General features: G+C 45.5%; 4 protein-coding genes across 4 annotated transcripts; 2 read left to right on the top strand and 2 right to left on the bottom strand.

Moving 5' to 3' along the window:
• Positions 1-9,450: 9,450 nt before the first annotated feature.
• LOC108157292 (cell death abnormality protein 1) lies at positions 9,451-13,371 on the top strand. The gene is made up of 10 exons (XM_017289291.2): positions 9,451-9,575; positions 10,421-10,728; positions 10,787-10,904; positions 10,975-11,595; positions 11,664-11,783; positions 11,846-11,965; positions 12,041-12,445; positions 12,513-12,644; positions 12,708-12,860; positions 12,965-13,371. The coding sequence occupies exons 1-10, from the start codon at positions 9,515-9,517 to the stop codon at positions 13,063-13,065; spliced, it is 2,139 nt and encodes a 712-aa protein (XP_017144780.2). The 5' UTR covers positions 9,451-9,514; the 3' UTR covers positions 13,066-13,371.
• A 2,291-nt stretch (positions 13,372-15,662) lies between these two features.
• On the top strand, positions 15,663-16,520 carry LOC108157624. Its single transcript, XM_017289761.2, has 2 exons — positions 15,663-15,803; positions 15,867-16,520. The coding sequence occupies exons 1-2, from the start codon at positions 15,754-15,756 to the stop codon at positions 16,378-16,380; spliced, it is 564 nt and encodes a 187-aa protein (XP_017145250.1). The 5' UTR covers positions 15,663-15,753; the 3' UTR covers positions 16,381-16,520.
• On the bottom strand, positions 16,456-18,564 carry LOC108157623 (probable cytochrome P450 304a1). The gene is made up of 4 exons (XM_017289759.2): positions 18,429-18,564; positions 18,098-18,349; positions 16,930-17,786; positions 16,456-16,867 (listed from the first exon to the last, which is right to left on the bottom strand). The coding sequence occupies exons 1-4, from the start codon at positions 18,520-18,522 to the stop codon at positions 16,532-16,534; spliced, it is 1,539 nt and encodes a 512-aa protein (XP_017145248.1). The 5' UTR covers positions 18,523-18,564; the 3' UTR covers positions 16,456-16,531.
• Positions 18,565-18,762: 198 nt separating this feature from the next.
• On the bottom strand, positions 18,763-19,798 carry LOC108154227 (kinetochore protein Spc25). The gene is made up of 3 exons (XM_017284453.2): positions 19,574-19,798; positions 19,291-19,507; positions 18,763-19,218 (listed from the first exon to the last, which is right to left on the bottom strand). Exons 1-3 carry the CDS (start codon positions 19,704-19,706, stop codon positions 18,867-18,869), a joined length of 702 nt encoding a protein of 233 aa, XP_017139942.1. The 5' UTR covers positions 19,707-19,798; the 3' UTR covers positions 18,763-18,866.
• Positions 19,799-20,335: the final 537 nt, after the last annotated feature.

The following is a 20,335-nucleotide window of genomic DNA, read 5'->3' as shown; positions in this document are numbered from 1 at the left end:
CTAATATTAAACGACATGACAAAGAGTGCGTGCGAGAGAGACAGAAAATCAGTCTGAGCGTGACGTCGGGCGCTGCGTAGCCACTGCAAATTGATTTGTTCCTATTGGCTATAAAAATGATCTGATCTGATCCAGATCAATCTGAGCAATCTGATAGATATGGTCGTTATCTATGATTCTGCGTTTTTAGTTTTCTCGAATGTGCAATATTGTGGATGCAACAGATTTTCGTCCTTTGTGTGGGCGGAAGGGGGTGGGGCGAAATTTTGAGATACACGTTTTATAATAAGATCTAACAGGAGTGCGGATATCAAATTTGGTTACTCTAGCCTTAATAGTCTCTGAGATTTTTGAATATCCCCAGATTTTCGTAATTTGCAGGGGCGGAAGGGGGTGTGGCGAAATTTTGAAACAAACTCGTCTCGGTCCGATATATTAGGAGTGTGGATACCAAATTTGGTTGCTCCAGCTTTTATAGTCTCTGAGATCTAGGCGCTAATGTTTTACTCTAAGCAAAGCCGGCTATGCTACGTGTGTGTTAGAGAGAGACAGGGCGAGAAAAATGAAATTGTTTTCTTGATGCTGGCTATAATAATGATACGATTCAATTCAGATTCCGCAGTCTTAAAGATATGGGCATTCTCTACAATTCTACGTTTTTGGTTTTCTCATATCTTTAAAATTGTGGATGCCACAGCCTTTCGTCCTTTGTGGGGGCGGAAGTGGGCGGGGCGAAGTTTTGAAATATTTTTGTAGCAGTGACATATCACAGAAGTCTGGATCCAAAACATCGTTGCTCTAGCTCTTATAGTCTTTGAGCACTAGGCGCTGAAGGGGACGGACAGACGGACGGACGGACAGACGGACAGACGGACAGACGAACAGACAGACAGGCCAATCGACTCGGCTATTGATGCTGATCAAGAATATATATACTTTATGGGTCGGAAACGATTCCTTTTGGACGTTACACACATCCACTTTTACCACAAATCTAATATACCCCAATACTCATTTTGAGTATCGGGTATAAAAAGAGAGAGGGAGAGAGAAAGTCATCAGCAGAAGGTGAAACACAATAAAAAACTAACCGTAAACAGTGTATGTACTATACACCGCACTTCGGAAAACAGTTATCACGTTACGATTTGTGCAATCGACGGTTGAAAGAGGGCAGGGAAACACTGTGAAGAAATCCTGACCTAGAAATCAGTTTCCGAATTTATTTTGTTTTAAACTCTCAAGCTCCTGACTTTCCACTTATTGCCTAATAGAGGATATAATTTGGCGAGGATCCTTACCCTTACCTCCATCCTAGCCAGCGCTTACCCGATCCCAAGTTGGTGAACATCTAGTCAAAAAATATTGTTGTAGGGTCTTGTACTGCGACCGTGGGGGTGGATGTTCTTATGTTGTACCGGCCTTTAGGATAGGCTAGGAATAGAGGGATAGGGATCTCAGGAGGAGATCCCGAATGAAACTGAGTATTTATTGATTCTGAGGCTCCAACTAATGAAACTGAGTACTTATTGGTTCTGAGTCTCCAACTCCAACAGTAAAATTTTTAAGCAGAGAGATTGTTGAGAATATTGCTCTCTTAGGGGACAACTCCCTTGTAGGGAACTCGCCCATACAGGGGATAACTCTTGTAGGACCACTTTGGGCTACCCTGAGGTTTGAGTTTACTGTTTCGCAGGTAGTGTGGGGTATTGAAAAAGGGGTATTCGCCCAAAATAGATTTTATTTTCATGATCTTAAATTCTTAATTAACATACGTATATTCTCAGTGTAAGGGACAGGTGCAGTTTGTGGGCGGCAGGGGAGGGTGGTCGAAGTGCACGCTTTGACCAGTCCGACCAGTACTGACAGGCAATTGGCTTTCGCTTTGCCGTGTCAAATGCACACAGGCACACACAGATACTGGGGTACATACATACTTATATGCACTTTCCTTATCTGCTGGGTCGCATCGCTCATTCTCCCGAACACGGTGCTCTGTTCTATTTTCTATTTTTCTATTTTCCGCTCCGCTTGCACTATGTTTCGATTAAAATTTTGAATTTTTTATAAAGCCCACATGTTAGTCGCTGTTGTTGTTTCAGCGATGTTCTTGTTGGCTCATTTGGCATGCATATGGGCCGAGGGACTGGGATTGGGAAGGGGGAGTTGGACTGGAACTAGGACTGGGTAGGGACATGTGACTACGACTGGGACAGTTCTTTACATATTTACATTTCTTTTCGATTGATTTTTTATTTATACAGCGCATATGTCGCCCCATTCAACCTGTTCTCAGTTCTTTGGGGCTTTCCCTTCTTCGTACCTTTATTTTTCTTGGCGTGCTGGATGGGAGCGCATATGCTGCCATCGACTCTCGGGGGCAATGCATTGTTTGCATTTGCATAACCGAAATGCCGTTACCGTCAGCGCTAGCATTGCCATTACTGTTACCGTTGCCATTACCATGTCCTGGTGTCGCGTGTCCTGACCAGCAAAACACTTTGTTATAACCTAAAAATAGCTCGGCGGCCGCATGGGAGTCCAGCTTTGTCATGGAAATCCAACAAATTTCCACACACATGCTCTCGTCTCTCCCTCTCCCTCTCCCAGCCCCTGCCCCCCTCCCTTCTGTTGTAGAACAAATGTTGTGTACATATGTACGCAAACTGAAAATGACAAAAATTTAACACCAAACAAAAAGTTAAGCACACTCAAACCCAACAGAGATCTATATCTTGCCTTGGCCAAGGAGTCCATGACTCAGGACTCGTATAGCTTACTCCATCCGAGTCCAGATCTCCCCATAGCTGAGGTAAAGGCTTCCTAAATCAAGACAGTAACACCTTTCAGAGCTCAGAGAATTTATAATGTATAAATTATAAATGGGTGGCAAAATAGTTGCCAACAGACAATTTGAAGCAGCCCATATGTGCCATTATTTGAGTACTCAGGAAGGTCTCCGACTCCACTCTCGGTCAAGTTGTTGTGCATTGTTTAAGTCATTACGGGTCTTTTGATGGCCTCGTTTGCCATCTGTCGCGCGTCTAGTCATGGGTAACAACACACGTCAGCCTGTAGGAGCCAACAATACGTATCACCTAAAAACAGGATGTTGTGTTCCGAGTTTCACCAACAAAATCTCCATTGTTTCAACCGCTCTCAATTGCTAGAGTCGTGTGTATAGCCAATATACATAACAAATATGGATAATAATGAAAACTTTAATCATATGCTGCGATACTTTGAAATCAATTCAGGTCGGATAGGCGGCACAGGCTACAGGCACAGAAGAGTGCTGCTACTCTCACCACGCGCTTACTCATTCTCTCTCTCTGTCCCACACTCTTCCTCGTACAGTGTTCGGCTCCTAGCGGAGGTGAGCGAAATATTTACGTATAAAGTATATTGTAGAGGGTACTGAACTCCGGGTATGAAAGTAGAGCCGCTCTTTTTTATAAGCAAACAAAATAAACAACTGTCGAATGCACATCGAAAGAGAAACCCGGAACACCCCATCCGAGTGTGAGTACGACTTTGATATAACAAATTACTCTGATACTCAAGCCATAATAAAACCCAAATAAAAAACCCCTGAATGTTGTATATTGTACGTATACGTGTTCCCACATGCCCAGTCCCACTCCCCACTGCCACACAGGGAACGACTTGTGTTCGTGCACCTGACTTTTGCTGACCAAAAGCATTAGTCTGTCGTGCTGCCAGAGGAGCCGAGTGGATTACCATGTACTGGGGTTTTCGGGGTACACCACCAAAACGGCCCTCATTCTCTCCTCGCTCTCTCTCTCTCTCTCTCTCTCTCTGTTGCTCCTTCTGTAGTTTTTCTGTAGTGTTTGGCTCTTTTTTGTGGTTAACCATTTCCGAATCCTTGTCCGCTGTGGGAGGGACAGTGGGTGTGGGGTGATGGGTGATAGGGGTGTGCGAGCAAACAGAGTGTGGTTAAAAAATGGTTGTAGGTTCAATTCCAATGCGGCCACTTGACCCAATTTGTTCTGTATTTTCTAATTCAATGCAGCTGTGGTTGTTTCTTGGATTTTGTTCTCCAAGTCCCTACACGTGGGCTGGCTGGGATTTATTGGGGCTTATGTAAAGCTTCTGCATGGGAGACTGTAAAGGAAATAATTTTGTAATAAATAACCCCTCGCCCCGGTCCCTTGGTGTCTTTATAAATCCTTCGCAGGTAATTTTCTATAATTTCTTCCTTCCTTTTACTATCTGTCTAATTTGTGCTTCCCCTTTCGACTGACAGGAGACAGGAGAGCTCTATGGGCCATCCCATCTCCTCGTGAGAGTCGTGAAAGTGCATACATATGCATGGACATTAATATGTAGTTTCTGTGGCACACAGGCCCACACCTGCACGCACACTGGCTCAGTTGGGGGGGGGCGGAAAATTGTTGCTTTTCCACAATTTACATGGAACCTTCAATCGCAGCCGAAGACGCCGCCTGGCGAGAGTCGAGTTGGGGCAAGTCATGTCCAGGGTCCTCTCTCACGTGTTGGCTCACTCTCGTCGTGGCCGTCTTCGGCCGGCGCTCGCTCTCTGGCCCAGTGCCGCAGTCGTAAACAGGGGGCACAGTCCAAAGTGGCCGCAGTCGCGGCTCGAAGCTTACTCGACAAGGATCGTCGACAATTCGTGTGTGGCAAGCATGTAACGGCGTGCGCGCAAAAATGATGCAGTGATATTTGAACGACACGACCCTTCATGACTCTCCCAGCAAAACATCAAAACATCAACCGAAATAAATAGTGAAACAATGAAAATGTAGTGCATATTAATGTATTAATCAGATACACCAGTCAATACAGTCCGAGCTGAAAGTAAATGGAAATCGGGGTATGCCCTGCACTGCCCCTGTAATACTCGTCGTAAAAGTTGGTTAAACCTTTTCTGGAATCGGTGAATAAGAGTTGTCTCGGCATTACATAATTACGCTCTTTTGTGTTTATTTTACTTTGGGAATAATTTAATGAGTATCGATTGTCGGTGTCGGTGTCGCTGTCGGTGTCGTTGTATCTGTGAATTATGTGGGAAAGTGGAATAAAAACGTGTTTCCAGTAGACAGACAGACAGACGGACAGACAGACGGGCTGGACGGGTGGGCGGACGGGTCACGGAGGTCATCATATGCGGCGCGCCAACGCTTAACGTATTTCAATCCATTATATGCATAACCACACCAAAACCCAAAGCCCCAAAGCCCCAAAACACGGATACATACTGGCTAGCACACACAACGACATACGTGTAAAGGCATTAATAGGACGGGCGTCATTTATTACATATCGAATGGGTAGCGAATGGTATCTCATTCCCAGCCAACTGACCAACTGACCAGTCCAACCACATGTGTTCTCGAAATCCACGAATTTAGTTTATTATTGGTATTATTTGTTTGCCTCCTCGTTGTTTTGTTGTTAAATGCATTAGTTGATTAAAGATCGATCCGATCCGATTCGATCCCAGATGTTAACCTATTTGGGGAATTTTTAATCAATTGACTCGTGACGTTTTAATCATCAGCATGATCCGATGAGTGGATTCGAGAACACACCCTTTTAAAGAATGTAAAGACACTTACCTGTTCGTGCTAATTCGGGCTAATCAAATCGTTTCAGTTCGAGGAAAACATATTACAATAAAAAGTGAAAAAGTGCTCCGATATTTCAACAAAATATATGCAACTATATATTCTACAATTAAATGTTTGGATAACTTCGGCGTCTACTTAAGCCAGCAGATACTACAAGAGGCCAGGGCCGGTCCGGCCAAGAGCTGCTTTAAGCCAAATGTGAGTAGACCAAATCCCCAACAGACTTCAGTCGATAGCTTCCAAGAGCGTCCTTGCACTTGTACTAGATAGCTCCCATATATATTTTATTTACCTTCATGTATATATAAAATATATAAAAATATATATATATTTATATGTATAGTTTGGGAGGGAGGGAGGTCTGTCATTTCTCTTGCACCTGCCGCTGCTCTTTTCATTTCATCGCGTGCGTGGCAAAGCATTTTTATAGCCACAAAATGTCCTTTTACGTTATGTGTCTGAAAAAAAAACGGGAAAGCAAGAAGAGCGACAATAAAAACCAGCAACGGGAAAATTGAAACGCGGCCAAGAGACATAAGTCAGAAAGTCAGAAGGCTAATGGAGTCCTACGCATCGGTTTGCTCAAGGTCTAAAATGGACTTTCAGATGTTGAGGATGCTGCCCAAAGCGGATCTCGTGGAAGGGAACATCCATTGTGGATTGCGAATGATATTACCTTTATTCGGGCTCGGGTTCGCTTCGTTACGTTCCACATTAAGTATTTGGTGTCCACATATGAGAAACGAATAATTCGATAAATAGATTCAAGGCCGTCACTTGTCACACTTTGCCGACGTTGCTGTAAGGCTATTTTTAACACATAATTCGTATTGAATTATAAATACAATACTATTAGTAATTTACAAAACCCACCGCTGTCCTTCAGCCACGGACTGACGACAGCTTTTGGGACTCCAGCTAAAGAAGGTCAGCACATCCCCTCGACGAATAACCAAACTTTAATTTTCTTGAGGACAATGTACCTATCTAAGTACTGAGTCTATTTAAAAAGTGCAAGTTCTCTTGGGAAAACTGTTTGTTACAACCTAAACCACGTGCATTCTCGCATTGAGTACGTAAGCCATAATTTAAGAGGGTAGCTTCCTTTGTTAGACTTGCAGACTCATTGGACGGTTCCAATAATAATAATCTTCTTTAGTGTGATTATAAATAGTATGTATTGGTTTGTTGCTTTATATATTGAGTCTACTCTAAGAAAAACAGGCTGGTGCATACCTGAAATATAATTTATCACGTTTATTTGTATCTAGCTTAAGATGTGATAATAGGTATTAACCCTTTAAATAATAATAACACAATGGGTTTGTTATTTATTCTTAAATGAATAAGGAGGTTTTCCTTTATGTCCATTGACAAACGTATATTTTTTGGTATATATACGGTGTTCTTTCCAATTGAAGCAACTGGACTTAAATAAAAGATTAGTCTGTGAACTATTGCAGCCTTCAACAAAAAAAAAAATAAATGATTCGAGGGCCGACTTTTTTGATACCGTGTAGATTGATTGTTCCCATGTTACCTACATACATACACACTTTACACTTCATCAGAAACCAGAAATGTTAAAAACTGATGGAATAGTTTATACGGAACACGAAAAACTGAACATAGGCTTACCGACTTTTAATGGGATCGGAGATACATACGAGTATATGCGGTGGCATCAAATGAGTGGTGTCTAAATACCCTAGTAAATTATAAATTATCTTGTTTGCAAGTGCAACCGGTAGACTCCTTTGCCCCCCTCTTGATAAACGATTTACATATGTACTCGTACGATTTTGACCATTTAGTAATGCATACGAAATCACGTCCGAAGCAGAATCAAATCGATTTTAGAAATTTTTGTATGACGATTGTCTGTTAATGGCTCTTAAATGTGTCTCTTTTGCTCGTATGAATCAAAGTGGCTTATAAATGGCTGAGCTACAACTCTGCAGTTGAGCTTTCATGATTCACGATTTTGAATAATAATTCCCAATATTTGTGTCATTGTAGAAGACAAGCCAATATAGTTGAAATCCTTTCTACGGAATATTCATTAATCGATTATTGTGGTGACTTCTTGAAAATAATTGATGTTACTTGAACTGAAGCACCTGTTGAGTTTGAATATTAAATTGATTGTAAATCTCCATTTGATTTGATTTATTAAATTGAAGATGAATATGAATAGCACTAGCTGCAAATGTGGTACATACTTCACGCGTGGAAGTAGCTATTGTTAATATGTTGTTATTTAAACATCTAGTAGCTCTCCCAAACGGATAATTCTACAAAATAATAACTCTGTTCATACAATGAGGTTTTTGGCGAAACGTGACCCGTAGGGATAAATGTTTGTGTGAAAAACGAGTCAGACTCGGTTTAGAAAAATGTTCGCATTACTTAATCAACTAATACCATTTATACAAAATGATCAAAAATTGTATAACTATCGGAGTTTGGCTACCTCTTGAAGATATGCAACGAATGATTTGACTGTTAATTGCAATTGGATCTCCGACTTTTTAAGCAATAATATTTCAATCATTTTTATGCACAGAATTGGTATTGTGCTTTATATTTTGCTTATTATAAAGCCAGAGCTTGAAGAGACAGAAAGATAATAAAATTGCTCACATTGATATCGCATATTAGTCCAAAGCGAGACTTAACCCGACAAAACGCTCGCATTTGGATTCGGAAATGGAAACGGATCACTTGCGAGCATTTCGCGAGCTTTTTGCGGGCCTCTCGCAAAAGGCACGTTGGTTGGTTTGCTGGGTATGTAGTATGTACAATATGTATGTTTATGTCAAGTAGAAATTATAGAAGAAGTACAGAGCCAAGGCATAGGATCAATAGCCAAAGATGGAAACTACGCAGGAGAGCAATCCGTTATTCTTTTAATGCGTATTCGCTGTGAGCGTGGCCTGAGCGCGGAGAAGTCTCGTCTCAGCCTCAGGTGTCTGCGAGAGAAAAGGATAGAGGGAACATCAAAAAGGAATTGCTGAAAGAAAGCTATTGGAGATTGGCTTTGTGAGTCGCCAACGAAAATGATGCTAGAAAATTATCGGACCGACAAGTACGTCGTTTCTGCACCTTTGTATTTGATATAGAATTCAGGGACCCAGATGAGCTCAACAGACAGATGCCGCATAGGCAGGTGGAAAGAGAATTTAAGCCCCGTGCGCCCTCTGTCTATAGGTCTTAAGGTAAAAGTAATAAAATTGGATGCTTAAAGCATCTTATCTATGAAAGCTGAATGAGTGAGTGATTCATAGATTATTGTATACTCGTATACGAGCTTTATACATACAGCTCGAAACCTAATTTGTCTTAAACTGTAACAACCTTAATCGGTGATAAATATTTGCCGCCTCACCATTATCAACTTAGCTCTTTTAAATAACAAAAAAAGGTTTAACTTTTACCACACTCATTAAAGGGGTGAACAGGTGTGCACAGCCAGGTGTTGGAGGCTGATAAGTGAGGTTTTTCTATCGCTACTGATACCGATTGGCGCATGCTGGACGAACGCCAGAGTGACTAACGGGGCAGATTGTCCAACAAAGTGGGTAATTACTGTATCCTTGGCAACCAACTTCGGTGAAATTGGCAAACTCCAAATGGCATATGAATGTGAGGATTATCTGGTAAAACCACCGCCCAATGTCCGGGCCCAGCACTCCAATTGCCACCGGTTAATCATCGATGTTTAAGTATTTTTATGACTGGTACGGGGCTGGCTGCCTCAGATAAGATTAACCGGAATCGAACACTCGAGCGACGGGACGGGTCGAACAGAAGTGCCCAATCCCCACCAGAAAAGTTCAGTTGTCTTTCGGCTACTTTTGCCAGCAGTTCGTGAAAATCAGGGCCAGAACAAAAAGGGGAAAATGTCAAACCTCAAGTGGATCCTGACGCTCGGCGTCCTGTGTGTAGTGCTCCATCCACAAGGTAAACGAGTTGAGAAAATCATATAGTTAGTCCATATAGGCCGGCAGCCATACACAAATGTTGTGAGCAATTTCCGGTAATGGAATTGAAGCCCCGATTAGTCGGGTGTGAGGCCGGCGAAAGCGAAAGGGCAGCCCAAATTGGTGTACAAATACGAGTATCGGAGTATCGGAGGCAAACGGCAGTCATAATATTAAAGAAAGAACCGGAGTAATTAATTCAAACGCAATCAAGGTCAAGTACTCGTACTTTGCCCTGTTGACCCATACCCACACCCACATCCGCACCCAGGCACTGGTCCCCGTGTCCAGCAAAGCCTGTCTCACGAAAGGTCTTTCCAGCCGCAAGCCCAAGGTCTTTCTCGCTTTGTTTCGCCGGCCACGGAAAATGGAAATTAAAGTGGCAGAGCGCCGGGCGAGTTCCAGCTCTCATCCCATCCTGTGCGGTATTTTCATTGTGGTTGATACTGTTTTGCATGGAAATTTTTGCGTTTGCCGCAACCTCGTCCGGAAGTCGTTGGCGTATACGCAATAAATTTGTGCCCCGGACACGCGGCGACTTGCGTGCCGGGAGGAAGCCGGAGCCGGGGACGGGGAACGGCTGGTCTTTTATGCGGGTGCATAATCAGCCGAACAGCTAGATAAGTGGGCGTGAGCTCAAAGATTGACGAGGCTGCTCAATCAATTAGCAATTGATTGTGGGAACTGTAGCTGTAGCTGCAGCCTGTTCGGGTGAAAGTGGGTCGATATAGCCAAGTTTGGGCAAGGGGCGTGGTGCACAGGGACTACATTTCGTCTCCGATTATTAAAAAGATATTTTTAAACCGCATGATTCAATCGTTGCAGGCGAAGGAGGCGTCTCGGCCGTTTTTTGGCCATGTGAAAGCGAGGCGGACTGCACAGCTGACGGCTCCAGCTGCGACTCGGCCACCGGCCAGTGCGAGTGCCCCTCCTTCGACGCGGTGCTCTCGGCGGACTTCACGCAATGCCTGACGACGTCACTCATTGGTGACACATGCGACGATACCGTTCAATGCAATCTTATGCCAACGGGAGCCAACTGTAAAGCCGGGGTCTGCGATTGCGCCGATGGCCAAACCTATCTGCGTGGCAAGTGTAGGCCACTGAACGGACTCGGCGAGTCCTGCGACACGGTAAGTGCTCTCTCCATACCATTTCAATATCCTTTTACTGATATCCGGCTGATTGCAGGACTTGGACTGCTACTTTGGCTACGATCGTGCATCTGTCAGCTGTCAGCAAAACGTTTGCGGCTGTGCAAATGGCTATTATAACAGATATGGAAACATATGCCGTCGCAAATCAATGGGTGAGTAATCCTTGAGCCACCCACAAGCCCGAACTGTTGCCAATCCTTACTCTGGGCTAACCTTCTCCAGAAGAAAACGATGCCTGCGTCGTTAATGAGGACTGTGATGCACTGGGCGCTGGTGCCGAGTGCGTGGGTCTAGTATGCACCTATGTGGACGAGATTGGCACAACTCCCGGCACCGAGGCCACATCGGGCGACACCGACACCACCCCCACCATCAACGACAACGACGGCGACGACGACGACACAACCGAGGCCATCACAGAGACGACAGAGGAGCCCACGGCGGAGACCTCATCGTTTTTCCGGCGGCAGCTAACCAAGGCATTCGTGCACGCCCCCCCGCCCCCCACACACGTCGATGCCGCCGCCCAGGTATCCTTCTCGCTGACCAATGGCGAAACGGAGGCTCTGATATCGCCACGCTCCCACGAGATCGCCGTTCAGACCAGCATCGAGAAGTACGAGCTGCGTGACCTGAAGGATTTGGGACGCAGCGTGAGGAATGTGGCCACAGCCACCACCTCCACCAGCACCAGCAGCCGGAGTCGGAGCCGCAGCCGCCGGAACTCCACCCACAACTATCGCCGCCGTCTGCCCGCCCTCTTCCGCTTCGATGACGAGGATATCAAGACATACTCAACGCTGGGCTCAAGCCGGGACGACGAGGATGCCGAAGAGAAGAAGTGTGAGTATGCCCCGGATTAGTTCTCCGATTGATCAAAGCCTAACGATTCCCGGTATTGTGCTCCTTAGATGGTAGCAGTTGCACGGAAAATGCAAAGACCTGCACGGGCCTGCCGCACTCGATCTGCACCAACAATGTGTGCCTCTGCCGCCAGGGCTACTATGCACGCAACGGGAAATGCTTTGCGGGTGGGTACTAAATAGCTGTAACCTTTTCGGACATTAACTGACCAGTGTTTCTGATCCCACAGAGCTCGGGGAGATAGCTGAGAGCACGGACGAGTGCGAGTACGAGTTCGATGAGCTGTCCAAGTCCTGCGTATGCCAAAAGAACTACTTCTACGAGCGCGATCTGCGCAACTGCAGGAAACGTAAGTGGATATAAAAACGTTTCACAACCACCTCTAACCTTATGACACCGTGACTGATATCCACTCATCCGACAGCCATTCAGTATCACCTGTCCTGCACATCGAACAGCCAGTGCAGCCCGTTCGGAGCCTCCTATTGCCACCCAGAGATACCCAGGCGGTGCACCTGCGAGGAGTACGCCCTGTATGACGCCATCAAGCAGCTGTGCGAGTACCAGCACGGCCTGGGGGCCGAGTGCGACTCCAACGATGCCTGTCCCGTCGACCATTCAGTGTGCTCGAACCGCCTGTGTGTCTGCACGGACAACTACATGGAGAAGGATGAGACCTGTGTGCGGGGCATTGGCGCTGAGTGCTCCGAGGACGACGAGTGCATACCGGACAACACGGCCTGCACCAGCAAGGACTCCGAGGAGCAGACGCGCTCCTGCCAATGCCGCAAGGGTTACGTCCACTTCAAGGACCAGTGCCTCCAGGAAGGTTCGTACAACCAGAAACATTCTCCCCTCAGTACATTTGAAACTCATCCTGCTTTATCCACTTACAGCTGAGGAGTTGGAGGACGAGTGCATTGAGGATGAGCAGTGCAAGCCGCTGCTGGCCAGCTGCAGCGTGGAGGGCAAGTGCGCCTGCTCGGATGAACAGCACGAGAAGAACGGAGTCTGTGAAACGAAGCGCGGTACCTATACAATTCTTCTGTAAAACCATATCGACCCTTATTTAATGTTGACTTGTTCCATAGAACTCGGCGAGTCCTGCACGAAGGCCACCGAATGCCACGTTGAGAAGGATCCCGAGAATGTGGAATGCCGCAACTCTGTCTGCCAGTGCAAATTCGGCTATCAGACGAACACGGATCAGAAGCAATGTATTCGCGTAATGCCCAACAAGAAAAGTAAGGATTATTGATGGTGACAAATCTTTGAGCTAAATATTTGTTAGGCCTTAGGCCTTAAACTATCCAGTCGCTTACATTTTCTTTCTTTCTTCTTCCCACAGATTCTTCCGGTAGACCCAGTGCTCTCAAAATCATCACCTTCATGCTGATAGGCTCCGCATTCCTGATCACTAGTGCGGCCATTAAGCAGGCCTACTATTGAAGAGATCCGAGATAGAGCGGCAACGCCCAGGGTACTGATGGGGATCGGGATCTCCTTCTTCCGCTTTGGGTGGAGTGGTGGAGTGGAGCTGCCAGTATTAGCCAATAACTGGCATGGATCGAGGTCCGTGGCCAACGTGAATAGAAATCATGTAGTCTTTAAGCTGATATTTAGGATTCGAAGCAATATATGGGGAAGAACACTGGAGGGACTCTCGCTTATACACCATACGTATGATACGAATAACAATAATTACAAACTAGCCTAAGTTTCAAGTTTAACTGCTTAGCTTATTGGCGGGCTAAGCAGACAGTTTTACCCGAATTGTAAAATACGTCACAATAAACTAAGGCCAACGGATAAGTCATCTTAAAACCAGAAACTCCAGTCATTTATATACTGACTTGATATACTGTCGTCAAATCACAAAATTTGACCCATTTCCTCTCTTGAATTTTTAATAAGAATTAAGTAAATATTATTGCGCTCAAGGGAGGTTGGTTTCAGAAATAATATTAAAAGCATTTGAACATCAATCTTCGAGGGGCCCTCTACCGCCCAAGTTCTACGTAGCCCTTGAATGTGGCCACTACTTGGACAGATTACAAAACCCAATAAGGTCGTGTCTACGTTTGACACGGATCCAGATCATAGTGTTGAAATCGAGTTTGGAAAAGGTAACTTTTTTGGAAGTGCCATCGCAATTTAATTAAATATTAAATATTATCCATAAAATCCATATTTACTTTTTTAATAACCATAAATCATAATCGAAAGAAAAACCGAAGCCGGTCGAGGCTCGGTCTCACGAATGCGTAAACAAAATACATGTCCCTTAAATGACGAGTCCCATTGATGCTCGCAGGGCCAGATCAACAATTTTTAGTCCGAAGAGCTATTTCTGTGTTTGAAAGTACATCTACAAATTGATCTTTCTGTAGAATCTTAGGCAAATGACTTTATTTTGTTGTATATCAGTCGATCTGGAGATCACGGCTGCAACTGTTTCAGTTTGATGAATACTTCCTCCAAATCTCTAAAATAAAAACTTGCTAATCTTTTGCAGCTTTGTGAAGGTCCTCATCGTTTAAAGAACAGTTGAATAGAAATGCAAATCTATTCGAAACTTCCATATAAACTTTCGGCGATGCGTTTCGGTGGAAAATTGTCGATGATTTTAAGAAAATCTCTTGTCCTGAATTTATCGTGATGTAAAAATTTCACTTCGGGAGCACTTCGTCGTTAGGTTTTTTTTTTCTATAACGAGTACGTGTTACGATTTCTGTAACGATTCGGAAATAATTGTTTAGTTTTTTCCTCGAAATAATAAAACATGAAACCATATTCTAAATTTGGAATTTTATTCGCGATGAAAATCGCCTCATAAAGAGTGTATTTTGTGATTCGTCATCAGCAATGTTTTCTAGTCTTTAGTATGATATCAAATTAATCGTAAACCAGTCGGTCGTCTTATTCGAATGCGCATTGCGCATTCAAAAACACTCTGTTTTTGAAAATGATTTCAAAGTTTTCTCATTTCAATTTTATTTTTCAAATTTAAAAAAATTATACATAATGTCTGCAGAATGGAAAAAAACCTACTTGATAAAAACAGCACCTCACACCATGTTTTTCAACCAAATTAAGGGACCTGGGAAGCTCAAAATTCTTGCTTCTACTTTCCAGACATGTTTGATGCGTTGTCGTAACCACAGCTTTCAGTAACAAACTTTTAAGTCCTTCCGACTGAACAAAAGTTATATGCCTTTACACATTTTCCTGTTTGCAGGGACCCTTTTTATAGGGGGCCCCAGGCAATTGACTATTTTGCCTTAGGGTTAATCCGCCCCTGGATACTCGTTTCGACTCTTGCCGATAAGACTTTTTGGTTGTTTTTTTCAAAATTCGGAATTTGTGCCATGCCCACTTTAGAAGCTGCTTTAGATAACGCGTGAAACTTGTTCATATGTATGTATATAACATATTTTAATCCTGAAACTACATTATTGAAATTATGGCAGACTTAGGTGGCTTAGGTTACTTGATGGATAGATTGGGATTTCTGAATGTATTGTAAAATACATATTAAGCAGAGACTACTTAAAAATCTCACTCTAATAATTACAGTACCAATACAGTCCAACACCCCATTAACGGGGTAGAGTACTATTTTGTCGAGGCAGCCGACCCGTTTTGAACTGCTTCGCTGGCAGAATTATCAACATTGGCGATACCTTGCGATACGCATATTTTTGGGGAACCTCTTAAGATTGTCTGTTAATTGTTGATTGACACCTGTACAGAACTGACTCAATATCAGTTGCCTTTGGGTTTGGTTTTGCGGCAAGATAATCTTTATATGTTTTATATGCGCTACTCAAGTTATCAAAATTGGTTCGTTGACTTTTATGGCTTCCAAGATCTGGGGGTTGGTACGACCGTTTTAAGGGGCCTGCGACTCTTTGTTTACGCGGAGGATTGTTCTTAATTGCAGAAAAAGTCTATAATGGGTTATCATTCGATTGGAGATCGAAACAAAAAATACAGGCAATCGTGCGATTCCCTTTCGGATGCCTGACATGCCTCTAGCAACCCGGTCATAAGCTGTCAAACCGACTTTGGGGCTATTTCCAGGCACTTCTAAACAATAATCAACAGAGACAACTGGTGTAAATTTATAGTCTCAAGATGTCGAACTCTTGCCTGTCCCATGTGAGGCATTCCGATATAAATACCATGTAAGTGCTCCGCTTCCGCTGCCCCCTAAGGTCGGCAGCTTCACTGACTCTCCTCTGCCCCAGAAACAAATGCACGGAGTCGGACGACAGGAAGGTCGCCATGTTCGATGAGCTAAATCGGTGCACTTGCTGTGCCGAGAATTGTATGCTGCGCAATAAGCTCCTACAATACGAGGGGACCATTTCGAATCTGGAGGCGTTCGTGAAAACCATCGTGAGCAAGCAGGAGCTGATCCTTCGCGAAGTGGACAGACTGCGCAAGCTCACAGAATTAGATTTCAAGGACGAAGAATTACCCGAGAACGTTGTGGAGAACCCAGGGCAGAGCGGGGATGAAAACGATGGCGTCGACATCGGGAATTTCGACGACGAGATCGGGGCATGGCAGACACCGCACTCTTTCATGGGCATGTCCGTGCTCTCAAGTCCGACCATTTCGCAGGCCAGTCCGGTCATTTCGCAGGCCGCCAGTCCGGCCACCTCCCAGCCCTCCTCCGACTCGGAAGAGAATTCCATCGACGACCTTATGATTTTGGCTATGTTCAGCTACTCGGACACTGAGAGCGATGTCAACTAAAGAGTGCTCTTCACCTACATATATTTACCACAAATCCAACCACAAATCTAACCACAAATCAAACCAAAAATCAAATCACAAATCAAACCACATGTACACCTATTGTTCGTTATAAAATAATTAGTGTGGGCTGTCTTAAAGCTATTCTTTATCACCCACATCTGCGGTTCTCCAGCTGCACCCAGAAATCGGGCGGAGTGATTATTAGCCCATTCTGGTTCTTGGACAAATCGGGCAGTTGGTCGCCCGGCGCCAGGACATAGTTGAAGTTCTGGCACATGGCCGCCGTCATGAGGAAGAGCATGTTCCGTGCGAAGGTCTCGCCCGCGCAGAGCCGCTTTCCCGCCCCAAACGGGAAGGACACGTCCAGCTGGAGGCAGAGCTCGCCTTGGTCGTCCAGGAAGCGCTCGGGACGGAACTGCTCCGGATCCGACCAGACTCGCGCATCCGAGTGATAGGCATAGAGACTGGGCACCACAATGGTATCCTTCGTAGAGAGAGGGAAAGCAATGGTCAATGCATTATCGTTACGGGATCTGCGCCACTTACCTTGGGTATGTGATAGCCCAAGAGCTCAGTGTCGGCCAGGGCCTTGTGCGGCACATCGGAGGGCACCAGTGTCTCGATGCGCATGCTCTCGCGGATGGTGGCCTCAGTGTAGTGCATGTTCTTCCGATCCTCAAGCGTGGGCAGGCGGCCGCAGCCCACGACCTCTTCGATCTCCTGCTGGATACGCTCCATTACCGAGGGGTACAGCATCAGGTACTGGATGAGCAGGGACAGCTGTACGCCGACAGCGGTGAAGGCTGGGATGGAGAAGTCGAGGAGGCCCATGATGAACTGGTCCCGGTTGAAGCCGTATCCGGGGCAGCTCTTCATCTCGCTGATGTACAGATCAATGAAGTTGCGCTCGCTGCCCTCCTCGTAGGTCTCGATGTGGCGGTCCACGATCTCCGCGAAGTACTGGCGCATGAACTGGTTCGATTCGTTGAGCTTCTTGTAGCCACTCCACTCGGGCCAGACGTGCCGGATCCATGGCATGATGCTCAGCAGCCTGCCGTAGTCGTCGGCGTGGCGCTGGAACTGCATTCCCATTTGGACCAGGCGCACCAGTCCGGCCATGTCCTCACGCGACTGGCGCTCGTTGTACACAATGTGGAAGTGACAGTTCACCGAAAAGGGATTGAAGAGCAGCGGCAGCTGCACCCTGTAGCCGCCCGGCTTCACCAGATGGTGCTCGTGCGGGTATTTCGGTCCGTTTCGGATCATGTCCAGCATGTCCGTGATCTGCTCCTTGATGACCAGCTCCAGTTCGTCAAAGCGCCGGCCGAAGCCAAAGTCTCGCAGGTACCGCAGAATGAAGCGTCGCTGCTCCTTCCAGAGCGCACCCTCCTGGAAGAAGATTCCTGTCCGAGCAGAATTAAATTAAATTAAATTAAACGGGAATCGGATTCCGTTGGTGCTAAACGTGAGTATATGCATGTACATATTATATCATATCATAGCACGGCCACTCCATTGACAGCATCACGGAAGAAAATAATAGTAAGTTATTTATACTTTCAACTCGCAGCACAATAAACCATTTAAATAGAGATGATAAGAATGTTTCCTAAGGCAATTAAAAATCAATCGACCCCAATATTTTCAAGTGGCTTTATCAGCGTCCCATTCGGGCACAAAGGGACGGGAGAAACAGGATTGATTTCAATCTTACCGCGAACTTCGTCGCCGGGGTCGCGCATGGCCGCGAGGAAGATACCGGGACGGCCGTCGAAGACTTGATTGTTGAGGACCTCGCGCACGCCCTCGCCACTGTGGACCACGGCCACGGGAAACTTTCCAACGTGGAGGCCAATGATGTCCGACTTGTACCACCTGGTCAGGGCGAGGGCGGCCTTGTGCAGGTACTTGTAGTTGATCAGCAGCAGGAAGAGGTAGCTACCGAAGAAGGGGATTCGCGGCGGACCTGCGGGCGCAGAACGGAGAAGCGAGAAACTTAGAATTAGCTCCTGCTCCAATGGAGGTGTCCATGGATCCAGACTAACCCGGCGGAAAGCCGACTGGCCGACCGACGGCATATCTGTACGAGAGATATAGGAACGCCGCCGAGCAGATCGTCAGGAGTAGTTCGGTGAGCATTCTGCTACTGGCTTGGACACCGACTGAACTTGTCAAATCTCTGCCGTTGCGTTTTTGTAGGTGCCACTCGCCTGATAATCCGCACACGAACACACACAGCCGTAGTCGCAGCGCCAGCCGCGCACAAGCCGGAGCAATTAAATAATGCTTATTTCTATATAAATATGTACATAGATCGCCTCGAGTGTAAATATTGGATGTATGTCGATCGATCTGTGGGTCAGTGGAGGACTTTGGAAGTTCTCATTTGTGTTTAACTCAAGACGAGTTAAATATTATTTATTAATTATTCTTTATACAAATTTAATGTTAATCGGTAAAATGCCACTGGAGTGGCAGTCAAATCATGAGGCGTCATTTGTCGGCGAGGTGAGATCAATCTCAATTATAGATGTCGGCATAAAGTTGCTGTGCTTTGACGTCGCCTTCGGTCTCTCACTCCCGCTTGGGGTAACTGGACTGGCCCCAGCCACCTCTTCGTCCGAAATGAGCTTCCGCCACTTGCTGGCATTGTCAGTGCGGGTGTGGAGAGACCGCCACAGCCTGTGCAGGCCGTCGGCGTCGTTCCCGTCCAGAGAGAAGGGTATCAACTTGATGTCGCCGTCGTCGGCCCGCACTACGCTGACACCATTGAGACGCGCCGGCAACGCCTCATGGTTGATGTACGTCCCCGTTGCCTGCTTGAGAGTGTGCATGCTGACAAAATAAAAAATAAAGGAAACGCAATTGAGCATTTTCTGGATCGAATATTGGAGGCCGGAAACAAACCATTCCATCAGCTCGTTGCTGCGCTGTCTGCCCTCCGTCGTGTGCCGCAACAGCTTCGCCTCCATGTCCGCGTTGTGCTGCCGGGTCGCCTCGAGATGCTGCGCCAATGCCTCGCTCAAGGTGTATCTCCGTTCCATTTCCTGGCTGCGGTTCAGCAACACTTTTCGCAGCTTGCCAAAAACGCGCTGCTGCCGTTCGATGGCCTCCTTGGCACTAACTGTAAAACACGTTGAATGCACACCAATTGATGCCTGAAATACGATGAACGCTTGCCCGGACTCACGAATATTTTTGTGGACTCTGGAGCTCCGTTTGCTGATGGACGCCTCGCGGCGTTGCAACCGTGTTTCGTTGCTGAAGATTTGCTTGAGGCGTATAAAGTAGTCGGAGAGATCTGACATATCGGTCATGGCCATACTAGTTTGTTTATTTTTTCAAATAGGTCGGCGCCGTTTGTGTTTGTATTTTGTTGTGACGCTTCTTGTCGATAAAATTTACCGACGCCCCTTAGAAATATACCGAAACATACCGTCTCATTTAAAAAATATACTGACGAATCGATACTTCCAGTCGAGTTGGCAATCGATCGATAGTAGTATTTTCTAGTATTTTCCAGTATGGACTCACCACCAATGTAGAAATCGTGTAGAAATGCCGCTTAGAGCCATGTCCCAGGCCACATCGAATACAAATTCGTGATCAGCATCGAATTCCTGATCGTTTGCCATAAAAATCCCAATTTTTTTTAAATGTAGGAAAAACAGTGTTTTTAAAAAGGGATAACGGAGGTTTTTCACACTGGCGCTTCCATGGGGCTTATATGACAAATACACATTTCCCCTTCAGGTGTCGCTTTTGGTAACTACATGAAAATGTAGTTAATATGCAGAAAACTGTTGTTAGCGCGTAGTTATCATGTAAGGGCAATAATTTAGTGGAAATCGTTATTGACCGTCTTTGCTTAAACCTTATTTTATTAACTATTCAATAAAGATGAGGGCTTTAAATTATTCAGTCATATAGGAAAGTAATTCGTCAATCGGAT

This window comes from Drosophila miranda, chromosome 2 (assembly GCF_003369915.1).
Source record: "Drosophila miranda strain MSH22 chromosome 2, D.miranda_PacBio2.1, whole genome shotgun sequence".
In the NCBI taxonomy this organism is placed as follows: Eukaryota; Metazoa; Arthropoda; class Insecta; order Diptera; family Drosophilidae; genus Drosophila; species Drosophila miranda.
The sequence above is the reverse complement of the archived record's forward strand: the minus strand, read 5'-3'. Positions and strand labels throughout refer to the sequence as shown.